The 23,413-nt window shown below is 40.1% G+C and overlaps 1 protein-coding gene across 1 annotated transcript; it reads right to left on the reverse strand.

Moving 5' to 3' along the window:
- Positions 1-557: 557 nt before the first annotated feature.
- On the reverse strand, positions 558-18,789 carry slc45a2 (solute carrier family 45 member 2). Its single transcript, XM_071544394.1, is given in 8 exon segments — positions 558-779; positions 1,490-1,599; positions 1,602-1,694; positions 2,643-2,766; positions 4,957-5,100; positions 6,453-6,817; positions 15,328-15,504; positions 18,321-18,789. Coding segments are annotated over 8 exon segments (1,704 nt in total).
- Positions 18,790-23,413: the final 4,624 nt, after the last annotated feature.

Here is a 23,413-nt window from a genome sequence, read left to right on the forward strand (position 1 = left end):
AGACATTTGAATCAAAATCATAATCAGTACTACAAAAGTAACGGATTAGTACATTAGAATGGCTAATTGCTTCATTGATCTCTCACTGAACAAAAGAGCATAATTATTACCATAAGATTCTCAGTTAAGCAAGATTGTTTCCCCTTTGTGTTTTGGATGTGTCAAATCAAGATATGTTTTCAGAAGAATAGAATTAAATTTGAGCCATTTATAAGCAAAATGAAAGCATACAATTCTATAAGCATGCAACTGTTTGGTTTAGAGTGGCTTCAGAGGCAGCACTCGTCTCCCGTAGATATCAGAACACACAAACCAGTAACAGACAAGGGTGAGAACAAGGTTTGAAATTTGAGAGATCTTCTGAACTCTCTTTGCAAGGCCCGGAGGCAGAAACGGCTGGAACGGCATGTGCAGGAAAACAACCCACTGAAGTGTCTAATCAGACAGTAAAAAAAGGCACAGTAATAGAAGCATGAGAATCGCAAACAATTGAAGGATATAATAAAGAATTTTTATTTATTAAAACATTAAAATTAAAATAATCATACAATACATAATCATTCCACATATCTGATGAAGAGGGCAATGAAGAGGCAGCCGAGCAGGGACGCGGTCGAAGCCGAAAGAACCACCACGATCACGCTTCCTGCCATGTTGACCAGGGCGCCGAGCCCCGCTCCCACAATGATCTGAGCCAGCTGGACCATGCAGGTGAGCGCCGCGCAGTCCACCCCGGTGCCCCGCGGGGGTTCACTGCGTCCATGCAGCTTCCCTTGCTCCTGGAAGCAGCATGAGGGGGGGGGTAGTGTGGGCAAGGAGGAGTGTAGGGACGGGAGGGGAGGAGGAGGAGGAGGAGGAGAGAATAAAAGAGATTCGATAGAAGAGTACAATGGAGATAAAAATGGAATGACAAGAGGTATAGTGATAGTGAAAGTAATAGTGGGGAAGGGGGGAGGAGGGAGAGAGAGAGAGTGCAATGAGTATATCACAGGATGAATCACTGCAATTCATTCCAAATCAGTTTCCTTGATTGGAAAAAAACAAAACAAAACCAAGATTAGGAAGGCCTCTTGGCACCAGAAATGTCCATGGCAGAAAGCAATCAACAGGTGCTCTTGGGAAATCTGTACCACAACAATATATTAAAAATTGATCAGTTTTTAACAATTCAATTGCCAATGTGAAATAAAGGCTGTCAACGTTTGTTTATCACCACAGAGTGCCTCAGATCCTCTTTCATTTTTAATGCGGTATCACTGATAGTTGGGTAAACAGGCTTTACAAAGCAACTGTATACATCTATAAGGGGTCTGACCCGCTCACTTCTCTGATGTTGAAAACACATAATACCAAGAGTGAGTGAGTATTGACCATGGAAAAGATGCATTTTCTTTCATCCACGCCACTCAGATACTTTCATGCATTTCAAGCATATTTCTACTGCCAATCCATTTATCTTTCACTGTGTGTGTCTGTGTGTGAGTGTTACCTCCTCTTCACGTTGGTATTCTGCTATCAGGTTGAATGGGATGGTATAAAGTGTGCTGGACATGACTCCAAACACACTGCAGAGGATCAGAGTGGCGATGATGTTGGGAAGAGGCCAATGAGGCTGGTGCCCATGCCGAACATGAAGTAGCCCATAAAGTAAAGCCCCTTCAGGCCAATGTAGGGCAGCAGGAAGCGCTGCACATCTGGAGACACACACACACACACACACACACACACACACACACACACACACACACACGTAAGCATGAACACATACAGTACATACACATCCAGACAAACAGACCTGCATGTGCACTTAACCAAATTCTCACACACATGTAGGAGAAGATAAAGATGTTTTGAGGCAGGATACAAGTGGGATTGGGTGACTTTTATAACATTTTTTTTATGGTATTTAAATTGTTCCTTTCAAAAATGTCTTCATAAGCATTTCAAATTTGAACTCTCAATTGTACTCATAGAATTTGGTACAGATGAAAAACTTTTGAGGACTTCATAGCAGAAGAAAAATAGCCGCCTGTTAACTTCCCTTACATTTTAGAACACTTGAACAAACAATTTGCGAGGCACACAGACTATGAATAGAAGTAATTTTGTGCTCTCAGTCATACAATAACCACATCGAGCCTCTGTTCATTGGCTAAATCATTTCTTCACAGAGCCAATTCATTCCCTTCACACTTATTGTACCTGCCTGTTGCCATAGCAGCCCTTAGCATCAGAAACCTACAGACTGATTAGTATACCTCTGGTGGCGTTTGAGTTGAAATGGGTTTATAATGATACATGCAATTCCTTCATGCAGAGCCACCTATATTAATTAATTAATTAAAACTGTAGTGCAGTATAGCCTTCTAACCCCAGTGCAGAGGAGAAATACCGCTACAACTTCCATATCCAAGCTAGACAAGCTCTCATTTGGAGAGGAACTGATGAAGGAACAATCAGCACAGGACATGGTAATGTTTGCTGATAAAGCTGTTAGCTGTTCTCATAATAAGTATAGAAATACAAGAACACACACACAGACTCAATCTCTCTCTCTCTCTCTCTCTCTCTCTCTCTCTCTCTCTCTCTCTCTCTCTCTCTCTCCACACACACACACACACACACACACCAGATTTACTTACAGGAATAGAGAGCAGAAGACACAGCGTTAATACAGAGTCCCCAGCACCCCACCTCCACTCCTCTCTCATATGTGATGTAGGCTGTAGAGTTATGGTCTGCATAAGGGTTCCCCTTGTATACAATCTGCCAAAAAACAGAAAAGAAAGGCAGTTCAAAAGGTGAGGTTTCAAAAAAATAACACAAATACCTGTGGAAAAACATGAAAATTAAATGTTAGTTTGACTTAAATTCATATGGCTGCTGAGGTACAAGTAGAGGCACACTGCTCTACGGATGGAGGTATCAGTTAGCTATCCACTTTTACTCATTCTTTTATCTTTTTCTTTTTAAAAAAATGACAAATTCCCTTCAACTCAACGGGGACCTACTGACTGTAGCCTACAAATCTTCCTCCCAGATGACTGTGCCTGCAGATTTACTTATATGTTTCCATGTCTGTTCCTGAGGAAACATTACGGAGCCCGGGAGTGGCTCTGTAAAAATAAAAAATATTTATGTCGTGGCCACGATTTACTGTAATGTGCGCACGATATGCAATTCGAGCTCTCGTTTTCTCTTTTTTGTGCACACGAGATACAATTCGTTCCCTCGATCTGGTTAAAATGAGCCCTCATTTTGGTTTATTTGTGCGCACGAGGTACAATTCGTTCCCTTGATTTCCTCTTTACGTGCGCACAAATTGCCAAAACGTGCCCTCGAAATAGTGATGTCGTGCTCTCGATATGTAATAGATGCGCTCTTCACAAGCTTATAAAGAGTCGGTGCACATATTGGTGATTATGTTTAAATGTGGCGCTGTCCTGGGTGTGTTGCAGCCACCTGATTGTGTTTACATGGCCTGGAGGTTAAGTGGCTAAATATGTTGCAATATTTGGGGGATATGCCTACTCCGTGTAAACAGACAATGGATATTAACATGCCAAATCCTCACTAGGCCTATCTGCAATACCTAAAAGGTTCCTTTTAAGTTGCATTTTTTCCTAAAATACACAGTTTAACGAAATCGAGGGAACGAATTGTATCTCGTGTGCACGTTACAGTAAATCGTGGACTCGATACAACTTTTTCTTCTCTCCCAATGGCCACTCCCGGGCTCCGTAAAACATGACAGTGAGTGCGGTGTCACAGTGTGAAGTGTGTCCTTTGATCATCGGGCAGACCAGGCTACTCTAAAGCCATTGATATCATTACACACTTCAACTGAAGATTACATACAACAAAGACCTGCACACATGCACATGGGCTGCATGCTATATTGAGTCCCATCTCTCTGCCTCATTGTCTTATTTGCTTTCTTGTCTCATTGTCCATGTTATTGCCAGCCGTCCTGTGGGGAATCCTTCTTTGAATTGCCCCGCCCAAGGTTTCTTCCTTTTTTTTTTCTAATAAGGTTTTCTTGGAGTTTCTACTTGTCTTCACTGGACTTCACTGGTCTAAGGATGGTGGTGATGGGTAGCTTAGGCATGTTAGGTCTGTTGTGTCTTTTCAACATGCTTTTTGTGTCTTGCGTTTTGTTTTGTTTCCTTGTGTTTTGTTTTGTTGCACACTGTATTGCATCATTTTGTCATGAGATTGATTGTTGATCAGTTAGATCTAGGTAGGCTCGTTCTGTGTAAAGTCCTTCGAGACATGCTTTGTGATGATGGGATATATAAATAGACTTGACAGACACACACACACACACACACAGTGAATCTATTGAAACCTGATCCAAAATCTACAATATATTGTCATGCAACAATTTTTAAACTCATAATTAAATTAGATGCATATTACAATGTATACATACAGTATATACTATATATGTGTTATATAAAATAAATGTATAGGCCCTAGTTTTAGCATTGTAGTGTATTGCGGCATTTCCTATGCAGTTATGATGCAACTATAATGTGCGTATGAGGCATATATAATTACTTATGTCTTATAACAAAGTAAGTAAAGTGTCATTAATTCATTCATAGTTTTTCATACTGTACATGAATGGCAGCAAATGGCTTCTTCTGAAGAGGGGATAATGATCTAATATCTCCATCTATGCTGACTGTGTGCAGATTGGCACAAACTTAAAAAACAGCGGTAATATACTACAAGGTTCTTCAAACATAAATGGAGTGGGAAGATTTGTCTGAAAATGGCCATTGCCAATAAGAAGGAGCATTGATGAGACACATTAAATTAACTAAGTTTGGCACCAATGCAGATGGCTGTTTACAGGCACTCACACACACACACACACACACACACACACACACACACACACACACACACACACACACACACACACACACACACACACACTGAAATGCATACCTGTCCCATAAAATCAGTAAAGAAGAGCATGTTGCAGAGGAAAGCTGTCCATCCTAGTAGGTGACTGATACACAGGCATCGGTAGTGGCTTGGCATGTTGGACATGGCTTTCATCAATGACCTGAATGTCATCGTCTTCTGGGCCTGGACATACATAAACATGAACACAAATACATGCACATATATCCATGGATGCGCGCGCACACACACACACACACACACACACACACACACACACACTCTCTCTCTCTCTCTCTCTCTTCCGGTACATAATCAAGGGTCCTTAGAGCCAAGTGTCTGCAATAATTAACAACAAACTGCCTTATTAATGAAACAGTGTTTTTTGCCAATAGTTACAGCATCGGCAGGATAATGCCGCAGCTGTCTCTCATAGTAATTCATTGCTAGTGGTGCTTAAGCCCTTGATTGACGACAGTTCAGAAGCTTCAACAATAAAAAAAAAAGTAACTCCAGTAATAAAAAACTCAAGTAATTCCTGTTATTAGAACAAAATATATGCCACAAGAATGGAAGAAGAGTTTCAACATTTAGATCTTAGCAGACACGCATCAAGAACTCCATAAGGGTAAGAGACAGGCGGTGAAAGATAAAAGGCAAAGAAGACATGGAAGGATACACTGTACGGCACTGTAAAGTACCTGAGCAGGTCCTTTGATATGATCAATCACATCATGCTATTGCAGTTTCAGAAATATTTAATTCATGGAAAACAGATACTTCAAAAGCATCAGACATTTATGTTAAAGATATGAACTGATGTGGCACATCATTTTGCATTCTCTCTATATTATCGTCTATCATTTAAAATTAAACCTTGCTGTCACCTTCAATAATACTATTAATAATAATGATTGTACTTTTCAAAACAGAGTCATAAAGAGCTTTGCAAATGAGTAAAAAACAACCAACAAACAACAGATAAAGCTGACAGCAAAAGTGATGAAAGCAAGGTGAGAAATATCAAAGCAAAACAACAACATAAAAAGACGGTTAAAGAAGTGATTAAAAATATGATACAAATGAATCCCACCTAAACTCCTCAGGTAGATCATTGCAAAGTCTAGGCCTGATCGCTTTTTTGTTTTTAATCTCGGTATCTCAGCTGAGAACCCATTCAGCTGGGATGCTTCTATAGATCGATGTCCACCATTTAGAGAATCAGAAACTATGGAAGCACAAATGATCAATACACCGCTGATTACCTCAATGCGTAATTCTTTGAATGCTGCATTTGCACATAAGAATAGAGTATATTCAGTGCAATGGCTATCCTCATCATCACCATTTTCTAAAGGTTAGCTTTCAGCAGCAACTGCATCAAAGCTGTCATACGGCTCGTGTTCTGCACTGACCGTATTTATTATGCATTTTGTACATGTATTTTTTTTTGTTAGAATATATACACACTATATACATCACTCTATATACACACATGGTCTTATTCTGACAGGAGGCTTATCCTGGGCATTTCATACCTCTTTGTTTGGCTGCTTGGCACTGGAGGTCACTGAGTTGGCCTCTCCTAGAGCGGAGAAGGACCTGGGCCGGAGGTCTGGGACCGATGCCGTGACCACGGGGGAGACGGGTTCTTTAGGCAGCGCCCCATAACCATTGCTGTGAGAGCCCAGTAGGCGGAGGGCACTGGGAGCTGAGGAGTCAGAGGGCGTGACCTTGCCCAGAGGCTGCTCAGGAATACTGAAGAGGTGGATGCTGAGGAAGATGCCCCAGGTCAATGCTGAGAAAAAGTAGATGACCTGGTACTCGGAGCCCAGCAGCTGGCCCAGCGCGGAATGACCCCAGTCCATAGCACCCACTAGGTAGCCACATGCTCCGCCAAGACCTGGAGCATACAGGAAAGGTCAGAACAGCGTGTAAATAACACTGTGCAATATATAGGATGCAATTGTGTTAAAGATTTACATCTCCTGTTGTCTCTGTTGAACTGAGAGATTTGAAATGATACATTTCTGTACTGCTGCTAGATAAAGAAACCATGTTTGATGGCAGCACAGACACAGCAAAATAGTTGTTTGTTGCATTAAAGGCATTGCCCTGAGAAATAATGTTTGACAGATATCTAATCGGATGGAATAAAAAGTGTTGATGTGTGTTCTCTTACCTGTGCACCAAAATATACTGACTTTCACCTTTTACTTCTGCAGCAGCTTACATTGACATGAGACAATGCATTGTTGAGGGCATCACTTTATTTTGCTTAATCAGATATACAGTATATAGGCCTACTGTGCTGGAAAGTCAAAACCTCAAACTTGTCACAATTATTTTCTGAACTGGCCATCACAGGTAAGAAAAAAAGATATATAAAAAAAGAAGAACTTCATATTTTGTAAATCCATCCCAACATGCCACTTAATGGCAACTGAACATACTCAAAGCAGAATTTAGCAGATGTTCTGGATTTGAGGCTCAGAAATTCAGTTTCAAACTTTTTACAAATCTATCAGACAGAACAGATAGAATATGCAAACTTAGAGCCAAATTTAAACCTGGTGGGGCAAGAGTTCATTCCACATTGCCAAAGCCCTGCCTTCAGGCTGCTAATGCACTGAGCCTGTTTGACAGCACCGATTTAAGTGAATAAAGGCTCTCCATGATAGAGATGAACAAATTATCTAAACAGGTCCTGCCTGATAAACACCTCTGCACTCTGATAGTAGTCACAGCTCAGCAGTTTACTCAAAGCATTGATAAAGAAAAGGTGCTAGAAGCAGATAGGAGCAAATTTGAGGATAATTTCTACATGCCAGAAGAATAATTTCTACTGGCTAAAAAACATGCAACCATACAGTAGATGTGTCATATTTAAGTTTATGAAGCAGACTATATGTTAGTTTTATGGGACCTTATCTTAACATGGTCAAGAAATTCATTATTTTACTTCTATTCATTATTTACACACAACCAGTGATGTGCCGTGTGCAGGCCTGTGAAGCAGGCTGTATAAACAAAGTTACACATTTCTGGCACTGCCCTAAACTAGCGGGATTTTGGGCTACAGTGTTTGAAACCCTGTCCGAGGCGTTCGATACTGATTTACAACCTAGAGCAGAGATAGACATCTTTGGGGTACCGAGTAACGACATATCTTTGATAAATAGCAAAAAAGATGCAATTGCGTTTGCCTCCCTAATAGCCAGGAGAAGGATCCTGTTGGAGTGAAAATCTGCTAAACCACCTAAAGCATCTGTCTGGTTTAGTGACCTGATGCTTTTCCTTAAGCTGGAAAAGATCAAATACTCTATTAGGGGATCAACCAAAAAGTTTCACTCAATTTGGGATCCCTTAATATCCTACTTTAAAAGATTAAAAACTCTCTCCCTAAACTGACCGTCGCACACCTTTCCCTATTACCCTCTTTTAACCCCCCCCTTATAAAATTGGCCACCTCTGTCAGGCTAAGTGTTGTGAGAGTCAGGGTCTGGTCTCATGGTGTGAACACAGAATCATGATAAAATCAAGCAGTATGCAATCCAGAGTTTTGTCTTTATTGTAATTTTTGTTCTTGTTGTTTTGTTTTATTTTATTTTTATTTCTTTGTTGTTTTTGTTTTGGTTTCTCTCCTCCCGTGTACCCAACTCCATTCACCTTTGTGTAATTGAGCGTATTTATTTTTATCTAATAGTTCTATTGAAACTCAATGTATATGTCACTATGTTGCTATGCTCTTAGTTACTTTAATTTGAATTTCCTATACATGTAGCTTGGATTATGGGTGGGAAACCTGATGTGAGGGGAGGGGGAAAAAAACAAAAAACAAATGAGAGACGAAACATCTGTAACTATATGTGTTCATTGTCATGTTGGTCTCCAATAAAAAAATATTTATAAAACAAAGTTACACATAACAAAATTGACTATTTTGAGTGAATATAGGTCATGCAGACTACACAGCCATTGATTTGTGATGTTGTTTATGTCCTTCAACTTTATTGAAGGATAAACCCCTTGAGATGAATCAGCTTGTTTTCAAACACAAATATATTTACAATTCAACAAATTAAAAGAAAATTACAGGTACACATAGACATGTACTAAATACAAATACAAAGGCTCCCTTGCCCTCTCCACCCCCACCCACACCCTGTGCAAGAATGTGCTATACCAAAAAAATATTGAAGAGTTATTTATAATGGAGTAAACACAGTTAAAAACAAGAACAACAACGCCCAATTTCTTTTTGCCCAAAGCAATTATGGGTTCGATACGGACACCTCAAAACAAATCTGCACAGACTATTATAAACTATTTAGAGGATGTAGATGTGATTCAGAGGTGATCTGATAAACAATATCTGCATAATCAAGTATAGGTACTAACTGAGAAACAATTCTTTTTCTTCAATTCTTCAATGAAATGCAAAAATATAAAATGTCTGGCTCTTGACTCTGTTCTCATTTTTCAATATGGCCCTCAATATGTTTCAATTTGACAGCCATGTACTAGAACAGTGGTTCCCAAACTTTTTTGGCTCGTGACCCCACTTTGACGTCACAAAACTCTAGTGATCCCAGACAGTCAAAACACAGACAATTTTTTGCTAAAATTAATTTGTTTTCAATCATGTAATAATTTGTAATACTATGTTGCAAGTAAACGTTCATTTTAGACCACATTTAGGCTATTTCATGTATATTATTGTGGACGGCAGCCGGAGGCAGAATAGCCAGGACGAGCCACAGATTAGTGCACAAAGTGAGGATTTTATTTTCCCAGTGCAGGATATGTACAGGTGAGCTTGTATTTACAAGGCTGCAAATTAATGCTGAACAAACAATGACTCAAATTAAATGACGTGCTGTTTATGTTTGAGCATGGGAATGCACGTAATCGTGTGATCGCGTGAATCAAGATATGCCAAGCTCAGTTAACAATATCCTGCATTTTATTTGAACTTGATTTTTATGAGGTGAAGTGAAAATGTAGGATACGTATAGTTGTTTTACATTGTGTGTGGTGTTTTTATTATTATAATAATAATTATTATTTGTATCAATCAATTACTAGAAATTTCAGGCGACCCCATTTGAATTCCATGCGACCCCACTTGGGGTCGTGACCCCTGGGTTGGGAAAGCCTGTACTAGAGTGTACAACGACTCCAGAGATATGAGTAGCGTAGACATATGCTTCCCTTGAATGTGATCACATGCCCACATTATGACTCTTAGAGTAAGTGTCCTCTTCATGAGTGCATTCATTTATGCACATACACACACACACACACACACACACACACACACACACACACTCTGTGTCCTCATATCATCTGAAACACTGAATTAAATTGAATTAGTTATCCATCATGTCAATGGATTTGACACTGTCAAACTAAATTTTTGCCTTTACGCGGGGAAGATCTGCTCTTTTTTCTCTCACTCTAATAACGATAATAATAATAATAATAATAATAATAATAATAATAATAATAAACATTATTTGTATAGCACCTTTCATACAGGAAATGCAGCTCAAAGTGCTTTACAACAAAGAAATTAAATGCATGAAAATAGACATAGAATGAGCATAACATAAGATGGAAAATAAAACCCACTGAATAATAATAAAAGTAAAGGTAAGAAATAGAGTACATAGAATGCATAAAATCAAGTAAAATACAACATTTTAAAAGAAGTGCAGCAGTGCATAAGGCTGTATCAGGAAAGTCATAGCTAGTTAAAGGCTAAAGTGAAAGGATGAGTTTTTAGCTTTCTTTTAAAAATATTTAGTGAGCTGGCTTCTCTGATATCTATAGGTAGTGTGTTCCATAGCTTTGGGAAGTAATTGACAAAGGCTGCATCCCCGATTTTCTATTGGCTGTTGCTGGGAACCTCCAATAAACCAGCAGCAGATGATCGCAGTGTTCTTGAAGGCAAGTAGTGAACAAGGGAGTTAGCAATGTAGCTTGGTCCTAGCCCATTAAGGGCTTTGTATATAAGGAGGAGGACCTTAAAATCAATTCTAAATGTTACAGGAAGCCAGTGTAGAGCAGCTAAAACTGGACTAATGTGCTCTCTCCTCTTGGTTCTGGTTAATAGCCGAGCTGCAGAGTTTTGAATAAGCTGAAGTCTCTCAGTGTTTTTTTTCGGGAGACCAGTAAAAAGTGCGTTACAGTAATCGAGTCTGCTTGAAATAAAGGCATGAATCAGTTTTACAACTCTACTTAGCATGCATTCAGTTATACATTCAGTTATACACATTCACAACTGAGAACATCCCAGAAGAAACACTTATGAGGTAAATAAAAGTAAAAAAAAAAAAAAAAGAGTGAATAAACAGTTTTGGTCACTATTTTATTTAAATCACAGCAACGGCAACACAGTGGAATGGCAAACGGTACGCCAAAATACACATCACTCCCCAAGCTTGACTTCTTTCTGCATGACTGGTACATCTGCATCAAACAAACTTCTCTGTCTGGTGATCCTTCCCACTTTCTTTTGGTGTCATTAAACTGTCAGCTATAGTGTGTAACGTTGTCCACCTACAGTAACTCTGTTACTAAAGCGGTCCACAGACATTATGGTGGCTCACATGGGCAATGTTTCACAACTTTTACTGCCCTACCCTCCCATTCAGTCTTGAAAATGTACCATATGCTTGGCTGCCTTCATCATCCTTTGGAATAAGTAAACTTGCAGAAAGAGTGTAAAAGATACACTTTAATTTGAATAAAAACAGTTTTGCTTTTCACCAGCAAAAATGGTTTTCTGCAAGAGTGCACAAGCTCATTGTTATCGCTTGAGAGTGGGGGCCATCTGGCTCATGGCCTAAAATTACAGAAATAACTCTTGACAACAACCCTGCAGAGACAAAGTACTGAAATTATTTTTTGTTGCTTCACGTGGTCCTCTAGCATTCTACTGTTTGGTAATAACTTCTGTGGCCCTGATGAGAAAGTAATTAAAAATGTCCTGTCTAGACACTACCCTACAGAAAATCAGAAGGGTTGCTCACTGCCTCCCACTCGCTCTCCCACTCAGGCTGTGAATCACAAAGTACTGGTAATAGCCTTTTATAATGGATGTTCACTTCCCATAAGGTGCAGGGTATACGATTAGAAAAGCTCTTACAAAAGGTACATCAATCACACACCCACACCCCCTTGACCTATACAGAGACACAAAACCATGTGTTTTTTTATTTCTCTCCTTAGCACCACACATGCTCTGTCCACCCCTCTTCACACACACACACACACACACACACACACACACACACACATACACACTCATAAAAGGCACTCTCCTTCCCCACCTCCTACACGCCACCTCACATACCAGCGGCAGCAGTGGTGTCTAGAAGGAGTCATGCGCCTGGCCTCTCTCTCTCTCAGCCCAGACCCATGACTGCAGCACATGACTAGCTCAGGGTTGGATTACTGCCTGGCTAGCATGCTCACACCACCCGGTGCCTGCTGACAGCTGAGCACATCGCTGGACTAACACTCACACTGAAAACATCATTGTGCCCCATAATAGTGTATTACGCCTTGAGAAGTTATTTGTCTCTGTTTGATATTGTACATTTTTTCACATTGTCTTTGGTCAGATCTTTTGGCTTGTAGTTGTTTATAAAAGGTGGAGTCTAAAAGAAAAAAATGATACCAAAATATGGTGCGACGCTCATCTGTATCGTGTACAAGGTCATCAAATATGTAATCTTCTGGTATGAAACCCCCCTTGTTAACTCAATAGTTAACAAGGGGGGTTAACTATAGCAGTTAACAATCAGGTCTGACAGGCTCAGTCCTTCTTAATATAAATATGAGTTACCTTGGGCCTTGCCATCAGATTGAAGTTGTAAGCACACAGGTTCTAGGTGCAAATCAGGCATGATCAAAATAAATTCCTGCAGACCTCCTATCACTTTCACTCTGGAAAAGGTCCTAAAGTCATTTCTAATGCTGCCTTCCAGTGATGTTGGAGAGTCAGAAATTCCAGCTTTCTGCTAGGAAAAACAGAATGGAAGTAGGAAACCCCGGCAAGATTTCTCAACCCCGAGTTGTCCAAGATGCAGTTAGGATGCCTCCTATCTGACGTCACATACCTGGTGGTGTACACTGTGAATACTAGACAGCTTTACTTTTAGCATGTTTATAATCTTCAAAATACATCTGTGAGTTGGTTAAGCATATGACTTTGAAATGTAAAGTTGCACTTACAGTTGCTAAGAATGCACAAAAGTTATAATTACGACTTATCAGCTGGGAATTGCTAACTTCCAACTTTGAATGGAGCAAAGTTTCAGGCTCTGAGTCATTTTTTAATCTAAAACCTCTCCAAGAGTAAGCTGCAGAATTATCCAGGAGGTCACAAATATCCCCAGAACGACATCCAGGGATTTGTAGTTCTGGGCAGTGATCATGATGCCGCCATCAGAAAGCACTAGGGAAATGGGAGTCATAGCAGTGTAGCAAGGCAGAAATCACAAAGGGGAACATGAATGCTTGTCTCATGTTTACCAAAAAGCACCTGGCGGTCCTCAGGAGAGCTGGAACATAGCGCCATGGAGAGATGAGTTAAAAGTTCTTGGCTGACATTAGCCCCATTATGTCTGGTGAAAACCACAGATTGCATTTCATAATAAGAGTGTGATGTTTAGAGACGCTTTGCTGCATGAGAAGTTGCCATCATTGAAGGAGCCAGTGAATTTTGCTCTGTATCTGAGATTAGAGGAGAATCCATCCATCAATCCAGCCATCCATCAATGAACTAAAGATGAAGCGCAGTTGGACAATGATCCGAAAAAAAGAAGCAAGTCTCCATCAGAATGGTTGAAGAAAAAGCAGTTCATGTTCAAAAACACACAAATACCACTGAGTTAAAGCAGGTCGCAGAGTGGGCAAAAATTACTCCACAAAGCCATGAGATAGTTTTCATTAAAGGAAGCATCGGTGGCAGTCATCATTACTGCTAAAGCTGATGTAACCAGTTATTGAGTCTAAGAGGGTGATACAAGGGCATTGTGCAGTGTTACAACAATTTATTTACTACATTTGTGAAATGACTATCAAGATTTGTGCTGTTTGTTCACTCAGGGTCCCTGTTATCAAATGATAGATTTTGCTTAACAACTCCAGAAATGAAGAAATGTTTTGATATCTACGCACATCAAATCTTCTACCTGATGCTGGTCAAAAAAAAATGTTCAAACAAATTAGACCAATTCAGGTGAAAATTTTCTTTTTTTGTACAGAATAAGCTTTTGGTGGAACATAATTCTGTAGGTGGGCCTACTCTGAAATTAGATTTTGGTAACATTCAGTGTCAAAACTGTGCAAAAATACAGAAAATCAGATAAAGGTAAATATTTTTTCACAGCGCTATACAGCATGAGCTAATACATCTATTGCTATTTTCAGTCAATCAGTCACTCACTAACTCATTGTTCAGTCATATTGTCACTCATGCAGCTCAAACTCAAGGCTCCTATACTCTATTTTCTCTCTCTCTTCATCAGTTGATCCATGACTACTCAAGCACCCTGTTATTAGCATTCTTTATCTTTGCCTGTAATGAGTGTTATGTGGTACATTTAAAGTCGAATCATACAATCATTATAGTGCCTGCTGACCACAGTATTCAGTATAGGCCCAAGAGTTTATTCTTCTCTCAGTCTACTATTAAGCTAAACAACAATCTATAATGTATTACAAAATGTATTGTATAATGTATTGTATTGTTACAGTGCAATAGATAGATAGCTATGCTTTGCTACACTCTTTAACTCAAAAAAATAATTTCTACACGCACACCTACCAAAGGATATATGCACACTTCACCCAGGCTTACTGAACAATGTAGATTCATGTTAAGACTTCTCTGCACTAAGACCTAGATCCACCCAGCGCACAAACAGCAACACAGTCCATGTAGTTGTTCCCATGCTCTCCAACATGTGCCGCTTCACCCTCCAATACACACTCTAACATCTAAAGCCTGAGGTGTTGGAGCACAACACGCCTGTTCTGAATCACACGTATTTCAGAATCGTGAAATGCCCATGTTTCTTGTGAGTTACATAATGTTCCTGACCCAGCTAAGTTGCTATTACCTCTGAAACTTATGATCAACAAATGACTCATGCTGATTAATTCACTGGAAATTCACCAAGAGGCAAGTTGGACACAGCCCAGCAAGAAGGGATTGCGGCAGATTGTGAAATTAGCATAAAACACCAAGAATGGTAGTGACTGTTGGAAAAAGTAAAATAAACGTTTGTGTGCGTTTGTGTATGTGCTTACATGTGTGCATACTGTATGTGTGCCTTGGTGTGTGTTTTTGTGCATGCATTTTTTTGTGTTCATGTAGACATGGTCTGTGTTACATACCTGTGAGCAGAGCATGGTAGTGCAGACCTCTCTCCTTGTCTTGGTGTGAACACACATCAAACAGGTAGGCCTTGATCGGCCCGTCAATGAAGTCTGCAGCAAAGTCAAACAGCACAACTCCAAACATCACCACCACGATGGCCCATATACTCCTCAGTGACCTGTCACTGACTATTGCTGCAAAACAAATGGAATCACACCACAAATCAATTGACATACTGCAGGCATTGGAGCAAATCTGTACGACATGATTATTCCATAATCATCTGTTATGCATGTGATTTAGAATTTCTTACAATGCAAAAGAATTGGGTACAAAATATCAGTCATGTGTCGATTCTTACACATTACTAATTTGTTTGTATTGGACTTACTGAAGTGTCAAATTTGCACGTTTAGTTTGGCAAGTAGTCATAACTGCTAGTAAAAACAGAGTGAAAAACAGTGGCACACTTCTGAACTTCTTGCATCTTGCATTCACGACTTGTCAAAAATGAAGAATCACTGTCAGTAAGTTGGGGTAAGTTTATTAGCAATATCTCAGAATAGGGAACAAATATTAGCAATTGAAACTATGGACGTGTCTTTACGTAAGAAATATGGATCTATGTAGAAAGGGAAATACAATATAACACACATAAAGTATTTAGTAGATGTAGTAGAGGGAATTTGGAATTGCATACTTTCATGGAATACTATTAATTAAGCTTTAATATTATCATTAGAACATGATATACCTCTGTGTTTAATGGACACTGTAGGTCTTAGTGCAGTTTTAGTGAGTCTAAACTGTGCTGTAGAATTTTTTTTTCTATGAACTGCAGAATCACCTTTGTAAACAAAAACAATACTATTTGGAACTCAAAGGACTAAGCTCGTGGGAGTCACGGGCTGCTCATCATGAGGGATAAATGGGTTGAAATAAAAAAAAAAAATTCTCACAGGGTGGGAGCAGCTATTCAAACATTATGTCAGAGGACTGCTCTGGCATTTACTACACCCCTGAGAAATGTGGAAAGATAATCAGCTTATCCAGAGTACAGTGAGAGGGCAGGAATACTTTGTAGTCCATATAATTATTATAGCAAAGGCCAGAGCCCTTGCAAAAGCAACTCAACCAACAATAGCATTCAACAAAGAAAAACTACATTTCAAATGATCAGATTTCTGATTATCAGCCTAAATCCCAGATTTGAAATACGTAAAGGGCCTACAGTTCAGAAAAAAAATAGCACAGTATTTAAGTTACTGTACACAAAAAGTTACAATCAGTTAAAAAAAACAAAACATTGTTTACACTGTATAATTGTATTGTATATGGTTTCAATAGCAAATATACCTTTCAAAGTTAGTTTACCAAACAAACCCTCAAGCCGGGTCACTGTGCATTTGTAGAGAGTTACTGTTAGAAGTTGTGGATGACTGCTAAAATGCGCTGAAATGTAGTTAGTGATGAATATAGTAGGTTGCTTAAAAAACTGTTTCAGTACTGTTGCAGTGCTACAACATTATACTCCAATCAAGCAATATGGTGTTGGCAAGAATTATTCCAAGCCTAATGATTAAAGAATCCCAAGGCCAGCTGAGAAAATCTGAGTGGGTAAAGTAGTGTTGAATAAGGCACTTAACCCAAAATTGATCCAGTGGAGCTGCTCAGTGGACAACAATGCAACACTGTGGTTTTACTGGGCAACTCCCAGCAGTGTGAGTCAAATGAAGAAGAGCTCTTTACCCAACGTTTCTGTTTTAATAAAGTTTGCAGTTGCTGTCAAGCTGCTTTTGTGCGAACAAAGCTTTCCGCATGAGGCTGCCTGGGGCCCCGTGGGATGCTCAAGAAATGCAAAAGCACTGTGATTAAATATAATCAAAGGTTTCCCACTTAGTGCTAAAAACGCAAATTGCAATTAATGTCACTCATGCCTCAATGTTGCCTGTGGGCATGTGCTTAAGACCATCACTTAACTACACACTACGTGATGTGAACAAGTAGAGCGAAAAAAAAGCAGTGAATGTGGTGTGTTACAGCAATAGTGGCAGTAATGATTGCTGGCTATACCATTACGTGATGTCCAATACAAAATCACAGCAATATACTGTGTATCTGCTCTTTGTTACCAAAAGCTGATACGGAGGTGTGCCCTGTATGATGTGTAACGATGCTCTGAAGCTTTTGTCTTCTGTAAAATGAAATGATATTCACAACTCAAACACCAAGTGATGTGTCTGATGAAAAGAAAATATTCTAATTACAAAACAACTGGAGATAATTACAGTCAGATTTTAGCTGGAAAAGGTGCTGGGGAAGGTGTTCTCGCAGACCTTTTCATGTGTTTCATTTATCTACTCCCTTTGCATCATAATTTGTTTGATTAGTCGTCTGAGATTGATAGAGGGCCACTATTATGATGTGATTGAAAGCATTGTCTACTGGTAAGGCTGTTTAATTAAGTCTGTGTTTGCTTATGCAACAGGTAAGTGGAGGCTTGAAGGGAAAGAATACACTTTATAATCGTCCTTCCATCAGCGTTAAGGCAGTCCATTAGACTCATAAGACTAAAAGGCAGGTAACAGCTGATGTGGACAACAAACTCATAAGGCAGATGAGTGGAATATGAACATTTCATGCTCATATCCTCATATAGAAAAATACAGGCAGAGCCCCTCTATGTTTGTTGATTTGTATGGTATCAATCACACTTCTACAACTTCATATTTCCAAGCACTAGCGGTGACTAAAATGAGATTAAGATGCCCTCAGATTTAACTTCCATGTGATGTTCATAAATATGACCACTTTCTCACCAGTTTCTGTTCACTGTAATACATATCTTAGAGCCTGGTGGGAGCAGTTAGCAGATCTGAGTGGGAGAGAGTGGGAGAGTGGCCTCACAAACTGCCTTTGCTTTAGGTTATGTTTGGACACTGTGTGTCTTCATAAGTCTCTGATTTCCTCTCCTCCTACATTTCTCCCTCTAGTTCTCCCTCAGTCTCACCTGAGATGACAGCGTCTCCATTGAGGAAGAGGGTGATTCCCAGCAGCATGAGGATGCCCAGGGTCAGGATGTAAGGTCTCCGTCGGCCCCACGACGAGCGGCAGTAGTCACTGGCCGAGCCGATGATAGGCTGGAGCAGGAAGCCCAGGATGGGGCTGATCAGCCACACCAAGCTGTACAGGCTGCGGGGCAGGCCGACGCTCAGGAGCACCGGCGTGACGAACGCTGCCTCCACAGCGTAGCAGAATTCCCTTCCGAACATGACCAGGCCGTGGAGGATAAGTCGGCCTCGTGAGCGCCTGGGGGGCTCCACCGCTCCAAACACGGGGGTCTCTCCACTGTCCATGTAGTCCTCTTTGGAGCCACTGTAGTCTGTTGAGTAGTGCAAAGAACTGCTGATGTGTCTGCCAGGCTCTGGGAGGCGGCAGGGTTGGGGCCTCGCAGACTGGTCTTCCGATAAAAGGGTCATGCTTGAATGAGGGAGACGGGGGTAGAGGGAGAGGAGGAGAAAGAAGAAGAGAGAGAGTGAAACAGAGCGTGAGAAGGGGAAATAGATAAGCAGAAAGAGAGAAAAAGACAGAGAGAGACAGGGAGACAGGGAGACAGAGAGAAAAAGAGAAAGAGCGACACTTGTGTAGAGTGTAGCAGTTTCTCTCTCAGTCGGCCCGGTGATGGATAGACGGCTAAATGCCAAGTCCCTCTACTGGTGCTCAGCTTGGGATAATCCTCCTTTCTACTGCATAGCTGAGCAATGAGTCCAAAATACACAGCTTTACATGTGTGGGTCTGCCTCTTGGTCTGAGGAGAGCAGAGTGGGGTAGGCTGAAGAGGAGCATGAGAGGGGAGGTGATAAAGGGGTGTGTGGAGATTAATGAATTCTCTCACATCCCCTCCCTCAGTGCTTAAAGTTGTAAGGCCCAGGGCCATTCATGGAAGTGTGTGTGAAATTATGTGCTTGTGTGTGTGTGTACATGAATGCTTGTTTCCTTCTTACATTTTTATAAAAGGAGCACAAACAGTCTTGTGTAGGCCTGAATTTTCAGGGCTCTAGGAAAGCCAATCCACTTCAACAAAGAGAAAAGATGCACTTTGTACGTTTTACTTGCACATGCACGCGTCATCAGATCATCATGTGCTAGTTAGAACAGTATGCCTGTTTTCGCCTTTGGGGAGAGAAGGGAAGTGTGACATTGCAAAGAAAATGGCTTCAAGCAATGGGCATGGCCAGAACAAGACAGGCATTCATATTGGGCTTGGTCACATTGTATTTAAATTAGGGATAATGATTCATACATCACAGGCACATGTGCTTTGCATAGGTAACAGTTAACAACCCCTAACTCCTAACTATAAAACAAACCAAAATAAGTTTTTCCTTAAGCTCCTCAAAATTGGAGTGGATTGGATTTGTGACCAATTAAGCCATGGTGAAGTTACTGATAATGTGATCCTGCCAGGGATCTGAAATCAGCGCTCTCATTCGGAGAGACTTTGTAGCAACAGGTTTTCACTGTGAAGAATCTGCAGTATACTGGTCAAAAGACTTCAGTCAGGTCACAACTGTTTGGCGTCAAAGAAACTTAAAAATTTCCTTAAAAAGTCAGTTGTTGCTGTCTTGACCAGAAATCAGCAGACTGGGCCTGGGAATCACAAGAATATCATTAGCTCTCTATCTCTAACACTGTGTAAGATTTATGCAAACTAGCACCTCCTGCAGGTGGAAAGATGAATAACGAATAAGTTTCTGCCTTTCAATAGCAATGCCAATGTATATTCTTGTTTTTGACCTTGCGCTACCAAAAGCAACTGGGAGGCATATTAGGTTTTTTTGGCTGTTCCCCCCACCATATTTTACTTTTTTACAGCTCGTAAAAAATACACTGAGCTGAATATAGTGGACAACAATAAACCAACCGTATCCCTCCACCATATCTTTTGACATACCAAGAAGAGCGTGCGCTACAATTACATTGAATATGGATGTGATTTAGAGGTGAGTCTTCCTGATTCTCATTTCACAAGTCTCCCAGACCGGCAAATTACATACGTATTCATCGTAATCGTATCATGGTTACTTCTACATGGTCCACATTCCAATCTTAGTAAATGTAGCTAATGGAATCTACATAGACTGCCTTTAACTTACGCAGTATTTTGTTAAGTTTTGATAATTGATAATTTTTGATAATTATTGACTGGAATTAAAATATGTTGGGCAGCAAAGCAAGCAACCTCCCGCTCAACCACTTGTCCTGATGAGCTCTTCATCAGAGTCATATACAGTATACTCACAAGGGCTCTTTTGTGGTCTGCTACTGCTGCACTTTAAGCTGATCAAGTGATGCCGCATGTGATTCCTGAGGAAGGACCCTCTGACCGGGGAGGCAGGAGGAGAAAGGTGGGAGCCGTCAAGAAGGGGAGGAGGAGGAAAGGTCAGCTGCTGTTTCCTGAACACTAGGCAGCTTTCCTGGGAGAATATTCATATGAGCAACACAAGCATGATTCATTACTTCTGAATGTTTGCATGCTCACAATACTCGTGTGCACACATGTACATACACATGCACACACGTGTATAAGCACAGATCCTGTTGGTATGATGTATTCTGAATGTGCTCCCCATCTGTGGTGAGTATTATGGTGTCTGTGGGGATGATTTAAACTTCCATGTGTGAGAGCAAAAATAAAAGCTCTGTTATAAAATGCATAAGAGCAAATGGAAAAGCTTGGTTATAAAACTGATCTAGGCCTCAGACCTGATTGGCGGAGTCATGTTCAAAGCCGCTGTAAAATACCACATGATGAACGCACACCTGTGACCACATAATAGTTCATTTATATATTAAAGCGCCAACCAAAAATCTCAATCATCACTCATGAGCCACTTTGTTTAGCTAGTGTTCAAGAACTACATTACTTGGTGGAAGAATAACATTGTGTTATTATTTAACTTTAAAAAGTAAACATTTACTGCATTCTCTCTTCCTTAATACAATGATGTCAACATAGAGATATAACATATCTCATTATATCTCTATGGATGTCAATGACTCCAAGTGCATTGTGGCAAATAGTACTTCTTAACTGTTCTAAGATCACTGAAAAGCACACCCTCCTGTGGCTGATTGCTTCATTTCATTGTTAGCAACATTCAAGAGGTTGCTCCATCTGTTTAAAAGTCTTGAGTGCATTGCTTTATCCTACATCATAAAAAGTGAGCAAAGAAGTTTCCTATGTTCCACACTTACTCATGTGGAATGAAGCTTCATGTCATACAATCCTGTAACAACAATTCTGGCACAACCTGTAAGTATGCCAACCCCATGAGAGTGCAACTCATCAAAAACGTCTCTGACAATTGGCACAATGTGGTTTCTATAAACAAATAACTAAAAGCACAAAAAGTGCTTATTTAACACTCCAACAAAAATTGTGAAAGTGCCATTGGCTTTTTAGCTGTGACCAGCAGCTAGTCTGTCCCAACAATTTCATAAAACTTTACTGTGCATGTACCACCTATCACATGAGTAAGATAGGAGTTTATGTATCATATGATGTAATCTGATGTCCAGTATCAGAATTTGGTCAAATTCCAGCAAATTTTGATGTATCGTATCGGCTACAGGCTGTCCAATAAACCTCCGATCCGTTTATTTATTTAGTTTCCCCACTCACAAATTGATGTAAATAAGTATTTGCCATAAACAAGCATCGTCCACCACTTGCAGTGCTGTGCATGATTTGAAAACAGCTGGGTAGCAGCTGGGTGGGCAGGATGGAAATACTTTAAACTGGAGACAGTCTCCAGTTTAAAGACAATTGTAATGTTTGTAGTGCAAGTCTTTTGAGGGGTGGCAGCAGCAGAGCTAATTACAATACTGCTAATTTAACCACGCCCTTGAAGAAGCACCTTTTGAAGTTCTCACAGATATTAGCTCAGAGGAAGTCTGTGGCCAAGCAGCAAACAGAGAATGCGCTGAAGAAAGATAAATCACCCCATGACAGTGAAAAGGCAAAAAACAAAAGAGCACATTATTGAGTTTATTGCACAGGAAGACAATCCCTCAGTGGTGGTAAACGTGGAGCCAGGCTGTAGTTTGCCCTCCCAACACTATCTTTCAGACACTGCCCTCTCACTGTTGTACAACAAGGTATGTGAACACCTTGTACTGCTTGAAAGATGTGACCACAATTAGTTCCACTACAGACATTTAGAGTTCAGACATCTGCCCCATGTCACTGCTGAGCTTGACCACGCACTGGATTGATTTGAGCTTTACTTTACAAAGTACAGTGTAAAAAATAAACATTCTTCAAATAATTACAAAAATATCAGATCAGTGCTTGGTTTTCGGCAGATATTCAATATTTAATAACTCAACATTGGATTGGATATCCCTAATATGATGGCATGTAGGCTATTTGGCTGTTAAGTGAGTAGTCAGTGGCCTTGGTGAGGTGTAATGTTAGGTAGAGTAGGTGTACTAGATGAGTATAGATTTATATATAGATAAAGTGGAATAGTCAAAACAACAGAGCCCAGACAGTAGAATAGGTAAAACATGTGTTTACCTAAAACAATGATGTAATATGCAGTAATAGAGAGGATTGTGAATTTCGTAAATGTCTTTAGTAGAGATACTGCCACCAATTCATATTTGCAAAGAGCCTTCTCCAGAAGTCAAATAGAGCACTACTGTGCTGCCATCAATAACAGTGATGACAGAGAAATCATCAGTGAAAATATAGTTTCACACTCCATATTGAAAGATAAGGCATATAGATGAGAGCAGAGCCTTGATAACACAGATCAACAGATTGTCCCAGATTTAAAATTACTTTCTATAATGCAGTCATGGTTTTCAAAATTTAGCAAAGCAACAAATCCAATGACAACTTATCTACTATGCCTACGTGTGTGCAAGCAGCTGACTGGCCTACAATCTCCTCCATTTAATTTATTTCAATGGCCACCCTCAAAGACACAAAGATACAGACACACACATTATAATTGTAATGTCTATAATCCACTGATTTACAATACAATATTTGCTAAGAAATGTTTTTTTCTGTGTTGACACAAACCTGTAATG

Source organism: Centroberyx affinis, unplaced genomic scaffold, assembly GCF_046629955.1.
Source record: "Centroberyx affinis isolate AG114_WGS23_722 - 3 ecotype Tasmania unplaced genomic scaffold, CSIRO-AGI_Caff_v1 ptg004554l_1, whole genome shotgun sequence".
In the NCBI taxonomy this organism is placed as follows: Eukaryota; Metazoa; Chordata; class Actinopteri; order Beryciformes; family Berycidae; genus Centroberyx; species Centroberyx affinis.